The 14,524-nt window shown below is 44.7% G+C and overlaps 1 protein-coding gene across 1 annotated transcript in view; it reads right to left on the reverse strand.

The window, feature by feature from the left end:
* Positions 1 to 562: 562 nt before the first annotated feature.
* Positions 563 to 14,524, reverse strand: part of LOC102689928 (AT-rich interactive domain-containing protein 1A) — a 68,924-nt gene continuing 54,962 nt past the window's right edge. The window contains exons 9-20 of the mRNA XM_006631269.3: positions 14,054 to 14,199; positions 13,419 to 13,525; positions 12,825 to 13,034; positions 11,795 to 12,002; positions 9,861 to 9,993; positions 9,324 to 9,496; positions 8,122 to 8,260; positions 7,289 to 7,411; positions 6,916 to 7,012; positions 5,838 to 6,666; positions 5,231 to 5,361; positions 563 to 4,968 (exon numbers count right to left, since the gene is read on the reverse strand). Of these exons, the coding sequence (XP_006631332.2) occupies positions 3,091 to 4,968; positions 5,231 to 5,361; positions 5,838 to 6,666; positions 6,916 to 7,012; positions 7,289 to 7,411; positions 8,122 to 8,260; positions 9,324 to 9,496; positions 9,861 to 9,993; positions 11,795 to 12,002; positions 12,825 to 13,034; positions 13,419 to 13,525; positions 14,054 to 14,199 (4,174 nt within the window). The 3' untranslated portion in view covers positions 563 to 3,090. The remainder of the gene's footprint in view (positions 4,969 to 5,230; positions 5,362 to 5,837; positions 6,667 to 6,915; positions 7,013 to 7,288; positions 7,412 to 8,121; positions 8,261 to 9,323; positions 9,497 to 9,860; positions 9,994 to 11,794; positions 12,003 to 12,824; positions 13,035 to 13,418; positions 13,526 to 14,053; positions 14,200 to 14,524) is intronic.

The raw sequence follows: 14,524 nt of genomic DNA on the forward strand, positions 1-14,524 counted from the left end.
GCCTGTCGTCAACAGCTCTCAGGTTGCATGTATGGCTATGATATCATGAAAGGCAAGTACAATTTAAATCAAAATTCAATGCCAACATTTTATTTTGCACATCACTTGCCTACAGTATGTTCTTTTTTTTCCCAGTTGCGGGCTCAGCTTTTTTCCCCTTTCAATGTCGAATTATATCAAACCTCTGTAGCTTCAGATCCATCAAACCGATATTTTTCATTCCCCAAGAAGAATGGAAATGTGGATGTAAATACAACATAATGAAATTGCAATTTAGGCGATGTGTCCTTTAGAAGTTCTGAAGGTTCATTCCTGTGCAAACAACACAATGCATTTGATTTATCATCCCCTGTGCAAGTTGCAAAACAGCCCTAGAATGGGGAATAATAAATTTCTCCCCGTCGCTTCAGCACAGCACCGACGACAAGCACACAAAGAGATGTAATCACCCAACAGGTATGCTATTTATCATCAGCTGGAGAAATGATTTGATAAGGGGAAGATGGAGAGGTGCCAAAAAGTTATGCTGCCTGGACACGGAAAAGCAATGAAAATAAATCTCTATAATGAAATGACATTTTATTGCAGGGCGGGTATTTTTCTTTGCTGCAAAGGAGCAACCTCTTTTTTGCAGAACCAACTTTTCCCACATTCAGCAACGTCGTAATATCAGATTTGTTTCAAGCACACGCTGGTGTCTATGTAGGCACATTAGCAAAACATTTGAATTATAGCTTAAAATGCATGGTTTATGAATCCAGGCTCCTTTTTATATGAAATGGGATTTTTCTGTAAAAAGCCATGTTTATTCGCCTATTGCCTTACCTCACTCGGCAAACAGCATACATTTGGACCCCTTTTGCATCAAATCCTGTGCATTTTCAGACTTCATAGACAACCACTTATTTTGTAATGCTGCCCTTTTATGGTAAGGACCAGCTCAAACTGCCTTAACAAAAGATCAAAACTACTGATAGTCCATACCTAGGCTATTCCTTTTTTAGAACATGCTTTAATGTCTTCCCTACACTTCACCCAAAATATAGACAACTCACAACTGTATTTTGCTTTATTCTAGCACTGCCTCCATAGATTTTATTTTTCCTACTATTTCCCCGACTACTTCTGTTAGCAAAAACATTTCCAGCAGGTACAAGTTTTTCTCCCAGTATGAGCACAATGCAGTTTCCTCTGGCTGACCTTCTCTAACTTCTGCAAGTTAGATATGCAGATGCCAGAGCTGAAATTGCAGCTGAAGATCACAGAATGCGGGAATATCGAAATATTTTGGGGGACAGATCCTTCCAATGTTTTTTTTTTGTGATGTTATTCTTTAGAGAAGGACGTCAATTATTTGAAGCTCACCACATTATTAATGGGGGAAAAAAGGCTTCTGAAAAGAAGGTGGATGAACAGTAATTTAAGGCAGCACAATTCAAATGAATCACTACTACCTTCATGCAAGCTAATTTGCTTCCCAACAATACGGTCATACACACCTGAGAAGCATTTCAAAGCCTTTTCTATTGAAATAGAAAATAAATACCATCAAGGAAAATAAATTATACAAGAAACATAACAGTAAATATCAAACATAACCAAATAGTACTGCAAATACAACCTTTTAAAGCAACAGTATGTGTGCCTTTTAGTTTAAAAACGCATGCTTTCACTTTATACATTTTGCAGGTTAAACCCACAGAGCAAACCAACAAATGAATAAAACCATCACAAACGTCTTACGAAGATTTAATGTACATTTATTCTTAACACGTGGAACATATAGTATAAAGATTTCATACTGAATAAATGATATTCATTAAGCCAAAAAAAGGAAAAAAAGGAATTTACATCAAGTTTTTAGCTACATCGTCTGAAATACAAATATGCAGAATCCATATCACTGAAAAAAAAATCTCAAATTGTGTTTCTTCATCAGGGTTGTTTTTTGTATTAGGAGCTGAGATCGAACCTCAAACTGGTTTTTCTTTTTTTTTCTTTTTCCACACCTGGATTAGAAAGAAAATAAAACGTGATCCACTGCAGTCTGGGAAACAGCAGCTCGTTTTAGCACAGCCTGTGCTGAACATCACCCTCAGAGGAGAGAGAGAGGCCAAGGGGAGGGTTAAATTAGCACATGGCAGGACTTGATGCAGGGAATTACTTGTGTAACCTTTTATTCTTCAAAGATAAAAAGGGTGAAGAGCTCCATAAGGTGAGAGAAAGAGTGTAATGTACAACGTCATATATACACTGCAGCAAGGCTGCATCTAAAGTTGAAAACCAGTCCTAAGAGGTGATTTCTTTTGAGGGGTAAATTCATACAATCAAGGGATAAAGAGAAGAGGTCGGGGTGTTGTAGGTTCACGATACTTTGGGGGGAAAGCCATTTTTTTTCTTCAACGTTAACTAAAAACATTTTTAAAAACTACAGTTTTGCTGCCGAGCCAGCGTTTCTCAGTGTGAAACAGTATTATTACAGTATGTTTACAGTTTTAAGGTGTACAGTACAGAAAAAGTCCTACAATCTACTGCACAGGCCTCCCATTTAAAGACGTCTGTTCACAGCCGATAACCTGGTTCCTGTAGACTGAATATATAGCATCCAAGTTACAGCAATTATACCACATAAGAGTTCAGAAGTCTGTTTAGCCTCCAAATATGAACCATAAAATTGTATTTCTCCATGCTCCCAATAGGAGAGCTAGGGCACATATCCCCCAAACTCACTGTAAACGAGACAGCAACTTTGGTTACAGTTTTGTTTTTGTATTTTTTATTTATTTTATTAAAAAAGTCCTTCCCATTAGGCAGCGCACTCTCCTGGGCCAGGGTCTCGTTCCGTTTGTCTTATCCACGATTTTGTCACCTTTCGCTTTTGTTTCTTCTTAAAATCCACAGCTACTTCATGATATCCTTCCTCTAGTGAGAAACGGGGCGAGGGTCAAGACAGTGGAATCCGAGGTGTTTTTGCATAAATAAAAAGGACAAAAACAGTCAGTTTTGCTCTAAGTTTTCTCCACTCACGCGCAACAGACACACAAAAAGGGGGGCGGGGGGAACAAAAACCGGAGCAGCATCCCACGGCTGTCATGACTGGCCGATTAAAAACAGTACGTCACAAATCACGTGGGACACCAGTGAGTTCATGAGGGGGGACACGGAGATGTCCAGTAGCCGCGACTCGTACAACGTAAATTCCGAGTGGTTCTCCTCCACTTTGGCCATGGCGTGGAGGGCTCGGGCAGCCCGCCGCATCATGTCCACGCTGGTGGGCTCGAAGGGGGCGCTCTGCATGTGCAGGAGGGAGCTCTGGCTCTGCTGGAACTGGGTGGCTGCCAGGCTGTCTTCCAGGAAGCCCAGCAGGTTGCCAATACTGCCTTTCTGCACAGCAATAGCCCTGGCTGCTAAGCTATCGCCCTGCGCCAGGTTGGCGAGGAGGACCACCGCCATCTCCCGGCACACTGGGATCTTCCGCTCGCCCACGAGGCGTACCAACGTGCCATAGAGCTTCTCCAGTCGGCTGAAGGGTGGCGTGGCCAGAATGAGGTCAACGTTGTTGTCCTGGATGCTGAGCTTGCTTAGGGTCTCAAGGACCAGTCTCTGGGGGGACAGCACCCCATTGACCCCCAGGGTGGGGAAGGGGTCCTGGGCCTCAGCTGAGGGGCACACTGCCCAGTGAAGCAGGCCATCCAGCAGGGGCAGACAGATACTCTCAGGGTAGATGGAGAGGTCTAGCTGCCCAGAGATATTGGCCAGTGTGACCAGGGTGTTCTCGCGCAGCAACTCCAAGCAGTCCCACCACCACTCATCCTTCTCGCAACTCACTCCCTCATCTTCCTCCTCCTCCTTCTCGTAGGTAAGGGGCGCCTGCTTGCGCTCCGGGTGCTCATGGTGTAGCAAGATGAGACGGCCCAGGAGCAGCAGGAGCCCAGGGTGCTTGGACATCTCAAGGTCGTTACCCGGAACGAAGGAGAGGCTGCGGACGATGTTGGAGACACAGATGCAACGCTTGGCGAGAGAGTCCTGCCAGTCAGCGATGGTGCTGAGTGGCGTTTCATCCTTGCTGCGTGGCTCGTCCTCCAGGATCTTAATGTTGCGGTGGCTCTGCGCAGGGTTGATGCTGAAAAGGAACTTGCTGTTCTCCTTGTGGCTCTCGGGCGTGCCCCTCACCGCCTCCACCGTCATGGAGCCCGGTCGGGCCGAAAGCACATCATCGATGGTGGCTGTAATGCTCTTCGCCGGGGGCTGCTCCTCACTCGTTTTCACCTTCTCCACCCCTTCCGTTACGTTCTCACCCGCAGGGCTCTTCTTACGGCCCGCCGATCCCCCGGATGCGGGAGGCACCCGTTTCCGGGCCTGAAGCAGGTCAAGCTTACTCTCAAAGTGGGTCTGGATGTGTTCTGTGGTGTCACCTCCCCCAATGCGCCAGTGCAGCAATCCGCTATCAAACTCCTGTAACCGGCCCAGCTTGTCAGAGCAATCTACCACAAAGGGGTCTTTCTTGCGCACCAGCTTTATGGGAAGCTTGTCAAATTTGCTGGCCTGCTTTGGCTTCTCCTGGGCGGTGCCAGTGTCCTGGGAGAGCGTGAGCACGCTGGGGTCCTTGACTGCAGCCTCTCCTTCCTGCTCCTCCTGCTGCTCCCCAGCTCTCTCCCCATTCTGCTGCTCTCCCTCCTGCTTCTCCAAGGCCGGTGGCTGTGGTGTTTGCTGCTGCTGCTGCTGCTGCTGTTCAGATGCCTCAGGCTGCTCTTCGTCCTCGTCTTCGTCCTCCTCCTCCATCTCCTCTGCCTCCTCTGGCTCCTGCTCCTCATCCTCGGAGCCTGTGTCTCGCTCGGAGTTCAGGCCCTCAGGGTCCAGCAGCGTCCTCTGCCCAGGGTCACCCACCTCGTACTCTTTCAGAATCCCAAAGATCTCAATGAGGCAGCGTCGGAAGTACTCCACCAGCAGCTCCAAAAAGCCAGGAAGCTGCAAGAAGATGAACATTGAGCATCAGTACATAAGCTAACTTTCCCAGCACGGTGGCTTAAACTACAAGTTATACCAGACATAGGCTGATGCGGCTGAAAATTGGACTAAAGTTTGAGTTTCCTCTAAATTCAAGAATTCTGTACAACCATGAAGACAGCTTCTCTAATTCCTTTACAATAAAAATTCAGGTCACAAAAAATATTAGTACAACATCAAAAATTCCCAACAAGAACTAAGTTTAAAGGAAAAAGCATCCTACCTGGCAGAGGCTGAAAGTAGCAATGCTGTTGTCATCATACAGTAGAATATTTATCGTGTCTAAGGCCCAAGTGCTCTCTGCTAGCAACCCCGATTTTAAAGACATCATCACTCGCCAGGCCTCAGGTGTTCCTGTTAAATTGTGGAGGGAACAGAACGTTAATTAAATGCAAAAAGACTATTCACAGCAAAATAATATCTTCACATTCATACAAGCACATTGCAAAAATTAATAACTGTTAAAGGTGATTTTTTCAAAACCCATGGCTGACCAACTAATCTGCACATACATTGTCCATATATTTAAAATTACAATAATTCAAACGCTCCTAAAATACAATCACGATTTTTTTAACAAAGGAAACCATCCAGCAATGTTTATACGTCCAGAAAATTTTTAATTAAAAGTAGCAGTGCATTTGAAAGAGGTCAAGGCTAAAATGAAGCTGTAAACTCCCTTCAGGAAAGCCATATCTTGCCAATACTCCACAAAAAAAGCGCAAAACCAGCAATGATTAAAATGACTAGAGCAATCACTATTTATGCAACTCATCTTGTACTGACTGTCTGGCACTGAGCTCAGAAAGACGAAGAGCCGAGGCACGTACCAATGTCTTTCATGGTGAGTCTCCGGCGCGGCTTGAGGATGGGTTGTGTGGCCTCAATAGAGCCCGGGGGGAAAGTGATGTCTCGCCGGATCAGTGGGGGCTGTACCGGGGCTGGGGTGATATGTGAGGCAGGGACAGGGGGACCAGCTTTTTGCATCTTGATCCCCGAATGCATGAAAGGCTTGCTGGGAGACGTTCGGCTCTCGATGGGCCGAGGCATGGGGGCAGGGCTGGACACCTGCGGAATGTGGTTCTGGATGGCGGGGGGAGTCTGGTAGTTGGGCTGCAGGGGCCGTGTCATGGGGGGCACGGGGCCCGAGGGGCCGTAGGGGGGCTGCCGCTGGTTGACGTGGGCTGGCCACTGTCCTTCGTGGTTCATCCGCTGGTCGGAGGGCATCATCTCCTCGGAGCGGTTCATGCTGTGGTAGCCTGGGCCCTGAGCGGCAGCCCCAGGGCCTTGCCGGTTAGGGAAGTTGTAGCCCATATCATTACGGTTCGGCCACATGCTGCCTTGAGGGCCGTCGGGGGTGGACTGCATGGGGCTGCCCATCATCTGTGGAGGCATCGACTGCTGGGAGTTGGGCCCCGCCGTGGCCTGGACCCGCTCTCTGCCGAACTGGAAGGGGAACTGGTTCTGTGGGCCCGGGGGCCGCCGCTCAGACCCAGCATACGCATTGCCATACTGACTGTACATCTCCTGCTGAGCTGGGGGCGCTGTCTGCTGCTGTGCCTGCTGCTGCTGCTGCCCGCTGAAGGGCACATTGTACATTTCACCCTCGTGCCTCTTGGCAGGTGGTCCATAACCCCCATCCACTGGACGCTTGTAGTTCTGGAAGAAATAATGAGTCATTTTAATGCCAAGTCTTTCCAGAAAAGAACACCAAGTGAGAGAAGCTACACACACAGCTAAGACACCGGTTTTCAAAACAATCCACTATCAACAAAATAATTTGTATTCAAAGTAAACAGGCAGCGTAATACAACTTTACAGACTTTCATACAAAAACTGGGAAAAAACAGTTATGTGTTATTTGTTATGCGATGTAGTATTTCATTACATTATGATGGGGAGTCTCACCGGCTGTTGCTGTGCATACATTCCTGGTGGTTGATTGGGGTAGGGGCCACCAGAGGGCGCACCTTGGCCAGGGTACTGATTACCATAGGAATCGTGCCTATAAAACCAAAAACACAGACATCACGACAAGCAATTTTCAGACGATCAGTGTCGATACGCTTCAGTAATGCCCATCAGCCAGAAGCACAACCAAAAACATGCCATACTAATTTAAGAGTATCGTTACATAATAAGAGAAAGACACTGAATACCGCCTGAGGACAAACTCAAAACAGACACCAAAATTGTGACCCTAAGTGGCTTCAGACTTGTTTCGCGTGGCAGGGAACTGCAGGAGCGCATTTGGAGACGAGGGTGGCGCCACTGCACTGACCGCTGCTGCTGTGGAGGGTAGCGGCTTGGCGAGTACATCCCCGTGTCGGCATTGGAAGGCATCAGGTTTGGCTGTGGCGCGCCGGGTCCCATGCTGCCCTCAGGGCCCATCCCCGGCTCTTGTCTGGAAGGAGCACACAGTGGCGTTAGGCCCCTGCACGGGGGATCCAGAACTCTCTAAGAGCCGGGACACACAGAACTGCACACAGCTGCGCTGCTCCAGCAAAAACAAAATGGCACTGAACAGCAATGAAACAAAATGTAGCTGAGAAACAAGTGTTCATTTGTTTTCAATAAATCACGCTGGTGTCAACCCAGGTGGTTGGGTGTCAGCACCCTAGTAACCATTTAATCCAAGGCCAGTTTCTAAAGAAGAAATTAAACATTAAGGGCATTGCAAATTTTTTCATTACTACTTAATGCATAACACAGTAAAGCCCTGAAAAGCCCGTACAGGTGCCTGAGCACTTCAAACCAGGTTGTTACACTCACACTTTTTTTTCTTAACAGTATGGAAAACTTGTATTCCAGGTGTATATTTGGTCACTGGGGTCTTCTGAGGGTCTCAATTGTAAAAGACACTCACAGTTGAGCTGTATGAGCCAGGCAGTGTGAATTGAGCCTGAGTTACATCATTAGCCAACATTCTCCTCTGTAAAGTTGGGGGTTTGAGACAAGACGTGAAAAATACAATTGGGGATTCCAAATTAGATGTGTATAAAAGAAATTGCAGGAAAAAAAGAGAAAGTACTTCTATTAATTTGACTTTGGAATTCTAGGTGATAAGGAAGATGGCTTCTCCTACACTTCTACACTGCATGAACAAAGCCCTACCTCCGGTCATAGCCCGGGCCGTATGGATACTGCTGACGCTGGCCCATCCCCATGTTGCCCATAGACCCAGGGGGAGCCCGGTTGTACTGTTCTCCCATGCCACTGTTGGGTCCCTGTCCCGGAGACATGAACTCCCCTCCTACAAAGGGAGGCAGAGGAGAAAAACAACTGCTGACCAAGCCTAGATCTCATCTCAAAACATACATTCAGCCCATACAAATTTCCCAGCCCAACTGATCCTCAAACGTTTTCCTCATTTTCCTCATACATCTTCAAAAACCCATGCCCATTCTGCGGTGAGCCATCTTTCAAGACCATGCTCAAGCAGAAAAACCTAAACATTTGGAGTTTTAAAGCCTCAATATTTCAGAATATTACCAAAGAATTGCTTTATTATTACTATTTTAACCTTTGGCAATAACATACATAAGTTTTAAACCATCAAAACATAGGAGAATAATTATGAAGAGCCACACACTAAAAAATGAATAACAGATATTTTTTGCTGTAACTTATAATGGATGGATTTTGCAATCAAGGTACAATTTCTATAATTCCACTAATGCTAAAAGAAAATGCCAGACTGAGAAACCAATTACATCCAGCTAAATGAGCAATAACAGACTTTTGAAATACATCAATTACTCCACATGATGCAAAAACAATACTAGAAGCGCAGATGTTTCAATAAAATAATTAACTGCTAAAAAATGAGACATATATATTTAAGTGCCATTCATATTATTTTTCTGAAAGACTCCCAAGATTGTTAAATAAAACCTCTCTTATCTGCCAATACACAGAGTGTGCTCAATTTGGTTTAAGGTAGTCTTAATAAAAAGAGAGCATAAAACAATCCTAAATGTATTCGAAAACACAAAGCACAAAAACTATTTACTGAATGAACGTGCTCCTTGCCAACATAAACCACCCCTGCAGCTATTCTGGAAAGCTCAGTGAAATGTCACTTTTCTGGGGTTCAGGGAAAGCAAAACGTATATAGGAAACTGCCCCTAGCACATGCTGACAAAAAATTAATCTGCAAAGGGTCATTTGCAGTAACGGTGCATGTATTACAATGCAGAATTTGATGAATCACACAAAATGTTGAAGAGTTTTAGGACGTAGATCTGCGAAAGATTGTCGTCTGCTACGAGGCGGTGACATGGCCGCCCCGAAGGGCTTGGGCAGCTGGGCCTCACCTTTCCGCATGGCACTGAAGGGGTCCTTGTTGGGCTCGTAAGGCATGCGGCCCATCATGTCAGGAGTGTTCATGCCTTGCTGGTACGCCGAGTTGGGGGTCATGGAATTTCGCCTTGGGAACGCTGGGTCGCTGCTGTCTGCAAAAGGGTCCTGCAGACTTACCACGCTACTCCTGGGAGAAAAAACACCGTTTAACCAGGGCAAAAAGCACAGCACTGATGAGAAAGCCAACGTTGCACTAAAGACTATTTCACTTAAAAAAAGCATTTGTACAATACTAACACTTTAGTACTTTATGATATGGTTGCGTGGACATTCAAACTGTAATACACTAGAATTCAAACATCTATTTTAATCCGAGACACAAACTTGTTCATTTCTATAGTTCCATCTATAATCTATAGTTCCAGGGTTCTACCTCAGATCTGGTTCTAGTCTCATGCCAAGGACTGGGATCTGCCCATTTCCACACCTCTACATTATTGTATTTATAGGAATTTAGGAAGCTCATAAGAACTGGGAAAGTGCTGGATTACCTGACTCCAGGCATGGGGGGCATCTGGCTGTGTGGTGTAGAGGCCGGGGTGGGAGGCTTCAGGTCCCCCCCCTCTGCCATGGAGCTGCTGGTCGACTGAGGGGTCTGAGGCCCTTGCAGAGACCCCGATCCCGCTGTGAGAACACAAACCCATCAGACAGGGAAAATGCATGAGAACACTGCTAAACAAATGTTCCAGGACTGGACCCACCAACTGAACATCTGCAGAGGGACACTGGCTGTGCCATGATGACATCATGTTCTGGACAGTGGCAAAAACAAAGCCGATGCCCATTAGCGTGGTTTTCATTTGTTTTTTTAAAGGATACTACTAAACATGCAGCTTATACATTTATAGATCCACCTCTCAATCTGTTAAGAAGAATCAAAACACCAATTTTTCACATATTCACTACTGTAATTACAACAGTGAAGATTCTATTGTTTATAAAAGAAAAGGTTATAAACATATTGCACTAATCAAAATTCACATCTTTAAAATTGTATTTATGACAAATACTTATATAACATCATGTTAAATGATTGAGAGATTAGAACACTCATTCAGATCTAAAGGTCTTCAAAATTCTTAAATCTTTGCTTGCCAGTACTTGACATCTGTATTACAAAATCCATTTAAAATCCACATGGAATTAGACACCATTAATTAAAAGACATGCTCTGAGCACAAAAAAAACATTTTTCAGTCCACACTCTTCTGCCAAGCCCTTTTCCATATCCTGAATTTAGAGATCTCTCAAGAAATAATCATCCAGTCACATTTGACTGTCAGATTATTGCGAATTCCAGCCAGCCTGTGTGTTTGTGATCCTGTTCACCCTTAACCACCAACCGTGACTTCTCACTATTAGTATGCAGTGTCTGATGACTCATGCTTTCTATTCATTAACTTGTACACATGCGAGGGTCACTGGCAGGTCACATTCATCCACACATTGGCACTTCACACACCCCCCCTCCTCCTCCTCCCTTCTCTACTGAGCCGGGATTTCCCTCTGCTAAGGATGTAGGGAGAGGAAGGGGGGAGTGAGGAAACTCGGAGAGAGTGTGACTTTACACACGCTCAGAACCCACCCTTTCCCATTCATCATTTCTGGCTTCGCACAAATCTCCAGGGAATTTGCCTCTGAAGCCCTCAGCCAAAACAACAACACCACGGATACAGTATCCCTCTAGACCACACTGGCAGGACTCAGCTTACAGACATTCTTTGCATAACAGGAGGAATCCCCCCTTCCTGCCCCCGATCTCGAGCCCTGCATCCCTGCTCACGTGACAGCTCTTGGACGCACTCTGCACACGCTGGCATGCTGCAGGAAGCCCAAGCCTCCTGTGCACATGGAATTACTTGGCAAACAGAGCAATCTGGATCCCACCGAAATCTTAAAAACAATCCTCTTTCTCCTGCAGTAAAAATCACGGTCTTAAAGACGCATCAACACTGGCAGGCTCTTCTAAGGCAATAACCTGAACATCCCGGGGCCAGAGTTACCCCATATATCAATACAAATTTCACAAATCGGGTGATCAATTAAAGTTCCAAGAATAGTTAAGGGGGGAGAGGATCTGAAGGCCTCAGGTTATTGTTATGATTAAACATCTACATTAAAAGATCATAAAAAGCTTACTCAGATCTTCACGCAATGAACTCATTTCAAAATAACATATCCTGATTTGATAGGAAAAACTCAATCCGTGTTAACTGTGACTGGAGTGTTAAGCCAGAATTTCAATAAAAAATGAAAGATGACAGTTTGCAATGGCAATACAAGATCTTGAAACGAATCCAATCAGGTTTATGTTTTTTAGCAATCCAGAGCAAGCGCTCAAATGAAAAGCACAGGACGAATTATGGCGTCAATGCGAGATGAAATGCAATTTCATCCTGGAGACCAGAAAACCCGCTCCACTGACCTGGGGAAGGAGGCTGAATCTTGGGCTGGTTCTTCTTGGCCTCGGCAGCGGAGAAGATGTCCGGGGGAGGGTCCTCTCCGCGCTCGATCTTGCACTCGAAGGCGTACAGACACTGGATGTACTGCTTCTTCAGCGAGCTGGCAGCACTGCTGGACGTGCCCACGTTCAGGTTAGTCGCCAGCTCGCGCCACTTTTTATTCTTGTTCACCTGGAGAATAATCAAAGAGCGGTAAAGTCAAGATCTTTAATTTGTAACGGGAAAATCCTGGCCATGTGACTTCATTCTAAGTTCTAATTAACTGAAAAACATTTTGATTCACATGTACTGCTTATTTTTGCAGATCTCCAGCCAGGTAATTTGTCCTGGAATAGCATACTGCAACTGTAAATTTCCTCTTTCACAAAAGTAGACCCTTTTTATCCAGCAATAAAGCCAACAGGTATTTGCTTCAAGCACTAAAAGCATGTTTTCTAAAACTCAGTCCATTTAGAAATGCAACCAAATGAATCACATTATCAATAAACAAAATTCCAATATCGTCCTTTAATTCTGTAAGTAACCCTTTCACAAAGCACGCATACTGGGTCACATAGAACATAGATTGTGACTTGCATAGATTCAGCTGTTTCTTTAGGGTTTATTTTCACAAACAGAAAAAAACAACTTAAGCAGTCTGCTCCTTCAGTTAAATAAGCAGTTAAATTAAAGGTAATTAAGCTTTAAACAAAAAAAGGTGTAGGCAAATTGTCAATTTCCATCAGTGGCCCATTAAGTTTAGATTACCAAACTGCTTATACCATTTGAGGCTACTGACATTAAAAATAAAAAGACGTCTGCAAATACCTTTAAGGGCATGATACTGAAAAGAACAAGCAATTAAGACAATGACTGAAAATTGATTTTAAATCCGCAGACTTCCAGTGCCATGTAGAGTTTGATTTTTCCCCTTTAAAGGGTTCAAAAGTTAATGTTGGCCCTTTCAGAATAATGTGGTCTACTAGGATAATGACCAGTTTGTTGCAGTCCTACCTGTGTGAGCCCCCCGATCTCTTTCACAGACACGTAGAGCCGGAAGAGGTCCAGCGGCTTGCGGCCCACAGCAGGAAGATTGTTCATCCCCATGGCCTTCTCTTCAGTGAAGGCCAGGTAACGGTCCACCCACATCTTCCGCTCCGGCTCTGGGCCCAGCTCGTACAGCTTGGTGATCTTCTCATTGGTCGTCGTGGAAGAGCTCGACTTCTACAATTCAGACAGGGTTCAGGGAGAGGGCTCTGTGCGGGAGTCTAGGAAGGCACTAAGACGAGGCTCAGAAGTACTCAATACTGCATGGTGCTGCCCTATTCAAAATTTGTTCTTCCTTATTTGGTTACCATGAACACAAAGAAACCATTTTTAAAAATCCAAAGTGTATTTATTCTCAAAATAACTGAGAAAAGCCCGCAGTATAGCTATCATACTATGCTAACATACCACTAGAACATCACAAATTCAGGACTTTTTCCTTTAAGATATGCAGGGCATATTCTTTTTGCCATTTTCTACTGAACAGCATATCTGAAGATTGCACACTATGTCCCACAAGGCAGGGATTAACACCTCATCGATAAGAGTTTAATTTATTACCTTTGACTTTGTTTCAGGTTTGGGAGTCCCATCTGCCTTGTTGTTCATTTTCTGGGCTTGGTTTAATTTCACATCAAGACCCATTAACTCAGGACTGGGAGCCATCCCTAGGAAAGGGAAAAAAATCAATACTTCAAAACTGCAAAAATCTTTTATATCTATCTTTAGAAGATATTAAAATGACTAACACAGCTGCCGAATACTGTATCTTATTGCTCCTAGTGAAGCAGCAGCTGGCACTTTTTAAATTTGAACACTGAACACTTAAGACGTTGCATTTGATGCTAACTCCCCTGCAGCTATTGGCATGCAATTCACAATGTAATTTACCGGGTCCGACACTGAAACAGCAGGATTGTGGTCACAAGTTTAGAAGGGTTAACTAGCGAACTGCTCATGCAATACAACATTGGAGTCGCTTGTGAGTTTGGTTCTCGCATTTTGGAAACACTAGTTAGAATACTTTTCCTAATTAAGCCCAATAATGCTTCCATTTTTCAAGAAGAATTATCCATATGTGCTAAAGAAATCAATTGCAGCCGAAATGTGCTGTCATTGAGAAATATGGCTTGAGAAGCACAGCTTTCATCTGCACATGTACTCTGAGCACCACAAAGGCTCCAGTGCTTTCTCACCAGCAGTGTTGTTGGGCATGTTGCCTCCCATGGGGTAGGGGGGTCCCTGGGGGTTCATCATCCCAGGCATGCTGTTCATACTCTGTCCATAGGGGGTGCCAGCAGGAATCATGCCACTCTGGGGCATGTTGGGGTACCCAGGTGGTCTGGAATACAAAGCATACAAAATAGACTCTTTAAAACCTGAAGTACTCATTATTCCAATACACAAAAAGGACACCAATTAAAGCATCAATAACTTCCAACATAGACAGACATATTCCAGCAAGATACAATATTAAAGTTATCAGAGCACTGAGATTAAGAAGTTCAACCAGTCCAAACCAACTTATTTGGATATCTCATGAAGTTAATGCACTGATCTGGACACGCTTTAATGCATAAATAAAAGTCTTGTTTAAACCTTTTACTCAAATTAAGACCAAAGAAGTATACATCAGCCATTCTGGGAAGCCATATCAGAGGGGTTTT

The sequence above is a fragment of the Lepisosteus oculatus genome, chromosome 11 (genome assembly GCF_040954835.1).
Source record: "Lepisosteus oculatus isolate fLepOcu1 chromosome 11, fLepOcu1.hap2, whole genome shotgun sequence".
In the NCBI taxonomy this organism is placed as follows: Eukaryota; Metazoa; Chordata; class Actinopteri; order Semionotiformes; family Lepisosteidae; genus Lepisosteus; species Lepisosteus oculatus.